This window comes from Aplidium turbinatum, chromosome 7, assembly GCF_918807975.1.
Source record: "Aplidium turbinatum chromosome 7, kaAplTurb1.1, whole genome shotgun sequence".
NCBI classification, from domain to species: domain Eukaryota; kingdom Metazoa; phylum Chordata; class Ascidiacea; order Aplousobranchia; family Polyclinidae; genus Aplidium; species Aplidium turbinatum.
The window spans coordinates 23460569-23469031 of NC_137478.1; the positions used below are offsets into that span (position 1 = coordinate 23460569).

At 40.4% G+C, this 8463-nt stretch overlaps 2 protein-coding genes across 2 annotated transcripts; both read left to right on the top strand.

Moving 5' to 3' along the window:
- Positions 1–1050: 1050 nt before the first annotated feature.
- Positions 1051–5268, top strand: LOC145773859 (uncharacterized). The gene is made up of 4 exons (XM_082584982.1): positions 1051–1666; positions 2494–2979; positions 3114–3972; positions 4527–5268. The coding sequence occupies exons 1-4, from the start codon at positions 1051–1053 to the stop codon at positions 5266–5268; spliced, it is 2703 nt and encodes a 900-aa protein (XP_082441108.1).
- A 270-nt stretch (positions 5269–5538) lies between these two features.
- Positions 5539–6511, top strand: LOC145773860 (uncharacterized). The gene is made up of 2 exons (XM_082584983.1): positions 5539–5772; positions 6092–6511. The coding sequence occupies exons 1-2, from the start codon at positions 5539–5541 to the stop codon at positions 6509–6511; spliced, it is 654 nt and encodes a 217-aa protein (XP_082441109.1).
- The last annotated feature ends 1952 nt before the right edge of the window (positions 6512–8463 follow it).

Genomic DNA, 8463 nt, shown 5'->3' on the forward strand with positions numbered 1-8463 from the left:
TAATTCGTCATCACCATCATGCAGTACAACACCATCCTCTATTCGTAGTGTGCTCAAAAGTCATAGAAAATCTATTAATTTGACGCACATTAAGCCTCACCAAGCAACTGCAGTCAAACTTCTTCATGCTAAAAAGCAAAAGCTAAAAGTGCAATTGAGTTTTACATCTCCTAGAGACCTAGACCATCCACACAATCAATGCCATCAACATCTAGAGATGCAAAGAAAACAAAGCTAGCAGCATCTCTAGCAACTCCAAAATGATCTAAAAAAGGTTCTGACATTTGTGACAAACCAAAGCAGTGGGCTTGCTGCACGTGTGGGACCGACTATTACACATCGGATAAAGGTGAAGATTGGTTACAGTGTCCGGATTGCAGTTCCTGGTCATGTGAAAGCTGTTTTGGAGTCGATCATTGTTATAACTGTGAATAATTGGATTAGACTTTGATGAAAATTGTGACTTGCTTAGAAAGACCTTCCCAGGCCTTGTTTTAGCATTTATTTGCTTCGTTTGAATTGAACATACGTTGCTTTGTTAGTACACAAAATTATGCGTTTTTTTGTACAGTTGCAAGTTTTTTTAGTCACAAAACAGGAAGATGGCCAATTCACCCCCAATAGAATTTGCTTTAAAACGACGACTATCAAACTTTATAAGGGAAAGATTTCATCAAAAAATGTGCGAAATCATAAACCAACGTTTTTAAGATAAGGCCTCTTGTGCATAGGCTACTACTGAAAAACTCTGCATGAAGTCAAATACTTCTGTTTTGTGAGACCCTGGCTAAAATAGCGCTAGAAATTAGCACTGGCGCTTGTTGTAAAATTACGTTTAGTCTACATTATGTTCCTACGTTCTGGTTTCCTTGCCTAGAGCGCTTCACGTTGATTGTTTTCTCAGTTTGCGTTCAGTTCTCAGTTCAGCGCTCAGTTTTCTCATTGTGTGACTTTGTTCGCTTTATATTTATGGTTTGTGTTTTGTAGGTACACTTCGTTTCTTAGTTTTTTAAAACTCAATAAATGGATGTTACAATTTAAAAAACTAAGATGAGCAAGTTAATGAAGCCGGAACGCCTTGCTTTAAATTCAAACGCAAGCACAGCGGCAAAAGAATGGAAGCACTGGAGGAAGACGTTTGAAAATTACTTGGCTTCTCTCCCAGTCCAAGACGAAGGAGAAAACCGGCGGGATGACCTGAGAATACTCACGAATTGTGTGAATTTTGAAGTCTACGAATTCATCGAAGACTGTCAAGATTACAACGGTGCATTGAACGTTCTTCAAAACTTATATGTGAAGCCTACGAACATTTTATTTGCGAGGCATCGTCTAGCCACAACCAAGCAACACCCAAGACAATCCTTAGACGAATTTCTTCAAAATTTAAAGCTTCTCAGCAAAGAATGTGGCTTTCAAGCGGTCGACTCGGCTCAATATCAGCAGGAAATGGTACGCAACGCATTCATCAACAGCATTTCTTCCGATACAATTCGACAACGCCTGTTGGAAAACCAAGAGCTCAGTCTATCTGACGCATACACTCAAGCAAGCACTCTTGATCGAGCGGCAAGAGACACTCGGCTATTTCATGCTTCAAGAGACCAACTACAGGTATCGGCCGTCTCATCGAACTCAAATATCCATAGCGACGAAGTTGTTGAAGGTAAGAGCAAAAACAATTCTACTATCAGTGCTGTAAGCAACGTCGCAAGATATTGCTTCTTTTGTGGGGATCCCTATCATGAGAGGAAGAGATGTCCTGCCGAAATGCAACTTGTTATCCTTTTAATAAAGTTGGACATTTCGCTAAAGTTTGCAAAAATAAGTTTTCTCGAGGAAAAGTTACCGCTTGCGTTAATTCCGACTATATGTGCGCAATTCACCCCGCACCGCGCTGTTTGTCTCATGCTACTATGAAATCCTTCGTGAAAAACCAACCAACATCACGTCGCTGCACATTCTGTGTGGAATTGCTCCCCCCAACATCAGAAGAAGCGTGACCAGCAGAAAGGAAAGATCTTGTCAGGACATAGATTTGAGACACCCACTGTATTGCCAAACTCCAGCACACAGGCGTCTGAAGTCAAGAAAAAGTTTCCTTGCTTCGGTTGTCCCATTAGGTCAAGACGATGTCGCCGCCAATATGCGGGTTCAACTATGGCAGGAGAGACTGGCAGCCGGACCGACATTGGCCAATATGGAGCTCACACCCATGGAGAGCCTTCCTCCCGAAAACGTAAACCGTGGAAGTATTGGCGATACCTCAACTGCTTAAGAACTGGTATTGGCAGGTGTAAAACCTTGATGAGACACTGGGGGTATTCCATGGGGAGCACAAGTTGCAAATGCGGACAAGAGCAAACGATGCAACATCTACTCGAATGCCCTGACCTATAAGCAAGGTGCTCTGCACAGGATTTGGCCGAGTTCAACGATAGAGCAAGAGCCTGCGTGATGCTCTGGGCTACGGCCGTGTGACACACGATGAAGAAGAGAAGAATGGCATCGAGCTGTCATCACTCATCGACTCTGGTAGTTCTGTTAGTTTCATCAACCAAGACACTGCTTACAAGTTAAAACTTAAAATTGAACGCTGCGATTCCAAAGTCTCTATGGCTACGCACAACTCAAAAGAAAAAGTCGTAGGTAACTGTTTCATCGATATCACTGTCGGCGGAAAATTCTACAGCAATGTAAAAGTTGGCGTTTTACAAAACTTGTGCTGCGACATCTTATTGGGAGCAGACTTCCAAAGAAATCATCGTCGAGTAATTTTTGAATACCAAGGAGGTGAACCCGATTTTGTAGTTAATCAACAGAAAGACCATTGCTCGGTGATCGCTGCAATACCTGATAAAGCGTCTCTTTTCACAAATTTGACGAAAGACTGTAAGCCGATAGCTGTTAAGTCAAGACGGTACAACGAGTCGGACAGAAAGTTTATAGACGCAGAAATTGAAAAACTTTCTTCCAACGGTATCATCCGCCCCAGCAATTCGCCTTGGCGGGCCCAAGTTCTGGTCGTTAACAACAAAGAAACAAATGTGTCGATTATTCACAAACAATAAATTTGTTCACAAATTTGGACGCGTATCCGCTGCCACGCATAGACGATCTAGTTCATCGGTTGTCTGTTCATAAGTTTTTCTCAACATTCGATCTCAAAAGCGCCTATCACCAAATCCCTATCGTTAAAAAGGACAAAATTTATACCGGGTTTGAGGCTTCTGGAAGACTTTGGGAATTCAACAGAATCTCTTTCGGAGTAACAAATGGCGTTCCCCAGTTTCAAAGGAAAATGGATGAAATGGTGAAAATTAATAAATTGAAAAATACTTACCCTTACCTAGATAACGTTACGGTATGTGGGCGTGACAAAAGTGAACACGGTGAAAATGTCTCGCACTTTCTTCATTCAATTCAGAAAAGAAATTTTACGTTAAATGAAGACAAAACAATCTCGTCGGTCAAAGAAATCTGCATTCTCGGGTATTGCGTCGGCAATGGCAAAATAAAACCGGATCCGGAACGACTACGGCCACTGCTTGAATTACCTGCGCCCCAAAGTACCAAATCTCTCAAAAGAGCTCTAGGATTAAATGCCTGTTATGCACGATGGGTCGTGAACTTTTCTGACAAAGTTCAGTGTCTGAAAAACACTACGTCGTTTCCATTGAATCCAGAAGCGTTGAAAGACTTTGTTTCTATTAAACAAGAAATCTCCGAATCCGCATTGGCGGCCATCGACGAGACGTTACCATTTGTTGTCGAATGCGACGCGTCGGAGGTTGCAGTTTCTGCTACTCTTAACCAAGCAGGAAGACCAGTTGCTTTTATGTCAAGGACTTTTCAAGGGAGCGAACGGCATTATCCTGCCGTAGAAAATAAAGCTACTGCAATCATAGAGGCCGTTCGCAAATGGGAGCATTTTATGGCGAGACAACATTTCACCTTGGTCACAGACCAAAAGTCGGTAGCATTTATGTTCGACAACAGGAGACGCACGAAAGTTGAAAACAATAAAATACAGTGTTGGCGTCTCGAACTCGCATCTTTTTCGTATACAGTGCAATATAGACCCGGAAAGGACAATGCCGGACATGATACATTAACTAGAGCGTATTGCGCGTCTACCGCCAGTTACAATCTAAACGAAATTCATCAAAACCTTTGCCACCCTGGTGTGAGGAGACTTTCCCATTTCGTACGGTCCAAAAACTTGCCATTCTCAATGGATGACATAAAGAAAGTGTGTAGTAACTGCAGAATATGCGCAGAATTAAAACCAAGATTTTTTACGCAGCAACAAGGCACTCTTGTTAAAGCTACTCGCCCCTTCGAATGCATATCGATTGACTTTAAAGGACCATTACCATCCAGGCATCCAGTAGTCGCAATGTGTATTTGCTCGTAATAGTGGATGAATTTTCTCGTTTTTCGTTCTGTTATCCGTGTTCAAACATGTGCACCGAAACGGTGATTAAGTGTCTTGATAATCTTTTTTCTTTGTGTGGTTTCTCTAGTTGTGTACACACTGATAATGGGGGAAGCTTCGTGTCTAAAGAATTCAAAAGTTACTTAACTAGCAGAGGCATTGCCACCAGTCGCTCTTTCATTTATCATCCCATCGGGAACTCGCAAGTCGAGCGCTACAATGGCATTATTTGGAAAGCGATGCGATTGGCATTGAAATCTCGTAATCTACCTCCTAGTCGTTGGGAAACGGTGCTACCTGTTGTGCTGCATTCTGTTCGGACGTTGTTGTGTACTGCAACTAATGCTACACCGCACGAGTTATTCTTTCGTTTCGACCGGCGATCTCCAACTGGGTTATCACTGCCGTCTTGGCTACTGAAACCCGGGCCCGTGTTACTGCGCAATTTTGTGGGTTCGAAGAACGATGATCTGGTTCGGCGGGTCGAACTAGCCGATGCCAATCCTATGTATGCAACTGTAAAATCTCCAGATGGAAGAGAATCAAATGTATCGCTAAGAGACCTAGCGCCGTGCCCGGACGACTCTCCTGATCAATCTCATCGCCCTGAACCATTCGCCACGGATAATTCCCGATTGGAAGCTGATGAGTTCTCTAAATCAGTTTTGGATGTTGGCAATGACCCGAATAACATTGGACTCGATACTTCTGATGATAGCACAAGAAGTTTCGATTTAGATTGTGACGACGTAAACCCAAACATCAGACGTTCCAAGCGAACTAACAAAGGCGTCCCACCACTACGATATGGCGATTCCGTTACGTTTTAGGAGGGAAGAATGTTGTGACATTACGTTTAGTCTACATTATGTTCCTACGTTCTGGTTTCCTTGCCTAGAGCGCTTCACGTTGATTGTTTTCTCAGTTCGCGTTTAGTTCTCATTTCAGCGCTCAGTTCTCAGTTTTCTCATTGTGTGAAACAGATCTACTTTGTTCGCTTTATATTTATGGTTTGTTTTTTGTAGGTACACTTTGTTTCTTAGTTTTTTAAAACTCAATAAATAGATGTTACAATTTAAAAAACTAAGGTGAGCAAGTTAATGAAGCCGGAACGCCTTGCTTTAAATCCAATCGCAAGCACAGCGGCAAAAGAATGGAAGCACTGGAGGAAGACGTTTGAAAATTACTTGGCTTCTCTCCCAGTCCAAGACGAAGGAGAAAACCGGCGGGATGACCAGCGAATACTCACAAATTGTGTGAATTTTGAAGTCTACGAATTCATCGAAGACTGTCAAGATTACAACGGTGCATTGAACGTTCTTCAAAACTTATATGTAAAGTCTACGAATATTTTATTTGCGAGGCATTGTCTAGCCACTACCTTATTTGTTTTGTAACATTTTTTATTTTTATTTTCCCTTTATACCTTAAATTTTTCTGAAGGTGTTGCGACCGTGCCAAATTTTTTTCAACTCAATAACTTACTTCGATCACAAGCACGTTTTAACGTTCGCGTTTTGTCGCTTCTACCTTTTTCTTGACCTTTGCTATGTTGACGTGTATTGTTTTGATATGATGGTCAAAAATAAAAAAACAACTGAACTGAAGCAACACCCAGGACAATCTTTAGACGAATTTCTTCAAAATTTAAAGCTTCTAAGCAAAGAATGTGGCTTTCAAGCGGTCGACTCGGCTCAATATCAGCAGAAAATGGTACGCGACGCATTCATCAACGGCATTTCTTCCGATACAATTCGACAACGCCCATTAGAAAACCAAGAGCTCAGTCTATCTGACGCATACACTCAAGCAAGCACTTTTGATCGAGCGGCAAGAGACACTCGGCTATTTCATGCTTCAAGAGACCAACTACAGGTATCGGCCGTCTCATCGAACTCAAATATCCATAGCGACGAAGTTGTTGAAGGTAAGAGCAAAAACAATTCTACTATCAGTGCTGTAAGCAACGTCGCAAGATATTGCTTCTTTTGTGGGGATCCCTATCATGAGAGGAAGAGATGTCCTGCCCGAAATGTTGGACATTTCGCTGTTGGACGCCGTCAGTTTCTTTAAGAACTGACACAGTATTTTACGCTGTGAAGTTTTTAGGTTATTCGCGATGACGCCGTCAATTTATTTCATTGACGCGTACAACACTGCTAAATATGTTCTCAACATCACACCGTAAATGTTTACACCATGAATGTAAAACATGTTTTGCATTCTTCCAACCTGCGCTTTGTTAGGTATGTTTAGTTTCCACTCTATCGTTGACGATTTAGTCAATTGCTCGCACACGTCAAAACACATTTTCGCACATGGAAAAGTTTCGACACATTTGATCTCTTGTTTTGACATTAAATTGGTCATACTTTAACAGCAAACTTTGTATTTTCAAAATTGCTGGCATTTTGAATTAATTCACTTATACTAACGAAACTGTAGTAGGGGAAGGTCGGGGCCTATGAGCATATTGGGTCCTATGATCCACCCCTCTATTTTTTTAAATAAAAAGTTTGGCCACTCCGTTTCAGCCGAGATTTTTTCTTCATGCTTGAATGCATTTCCCACAATTGCCAGGACAATCTCCTGTGAGAATTCGAAGCGAAAGGAGGGTTTCTTTATTTTTATGTTGAAAAAGTAAATTTTGAGGGGTTCGAAAATTTTACTATAACTTCCTAGTTTTTGAACAGATATTCAAATGGTTTAATTTGGTGACAAGTAGTGTCCTTTTTAAAGGAATAATGAAAGAAGTGCAGTATTGAAGTTAATAGTTTAGCGTCAATACATGTGAATTTGTCAATATGGAGAGTCGGCACCTATGAGCCACCTTGTGTTCTGATCCTATGAGGCCGGCTCATAGGATCCTACTTGGTTGAAATTCAGATCACAATTAGTTTATTGTTAGAAAGTTGTTTATTTATTTTTTATGTTTAAGCTAGTTAAGATTATAGTAAATTGTTTATGTGTACTTTTCAATTTTTGTTTAACAGTTTAAGATACAAATGTAGGCTATATCTGTACATAAGCGATTTCAAAAATTAGTTCACAAAACTGACCATAATGCCTCGAACAACTGCTAAAAAAACTCATCGTGGTAAATCGCTGTTCCAGTTTCCTCTGTAGTCATAGTTCTTCCTCCACCCATCACTACTGGGTTAACAAAAAGAGTGAAGGGAATTAGAAAAATTTTGATTGACTTTTCTGCTTTTGATCTTGTGTGAATAGCCTGTTAGTAGCCTATAGGCTATTCGATGGATCGATTTTGTAAGCTTGTGATCATAAAAATGATGGCACGGTTGTGGCATGCTTAATTTTTTTCATACTTTCTAGCCTTCTAGGCCTATATAAATTTGTCACTTATAAAAAAAAATGTAGGCCTAATGTGATTATTAGAAATTACTATCTTTTTATTTAAAAATTATGGAAATCTTCCAGTTTCATGATCACTTAAGCCTCTATATTCAACTTATCACGTCCCATTATCTTGCAAATGTGTTGTTGTGTATTCATGTAAATGTATTCATCGATGTATTCATGTAAATACGTTTATTCTTTTGATTGTACTGGTGGCTCATAGGACCCCACGCGTTGGATCCTATGAGCCACTTCAACAAATTTACATTTTTTGCTCCACATTAAAAATCTGACAAGATACGAATTTTCTCTTTGGTGATTCAACAGGTTATATCACAAGTTATGCCAACATGAAATATGAGGTGAAAATATTCAGAAATAAAAGAGTTATGGGACTAAATCAAAAAGGGGGATCATAGGCCCCGACCTTCCCCTACGTTGTTTGGGATCAATTATTATCTTCCTACGACTTGTAGCGCAGACAATTAGTCTCTTGTCATATAAAGCTACAAGCGGATATTTAAATCCGCTTTCGAAAGTCCTTGTTTTGTTGCACTAGAATGCATTAACGCTCAGTTTAAAACGCCACTTTATGTTTATTGCTGATTGTACAATTACATCAATAAATATCTTTTTTTGTCACAAGTTTTAAGGTTTTAAAAATTTAA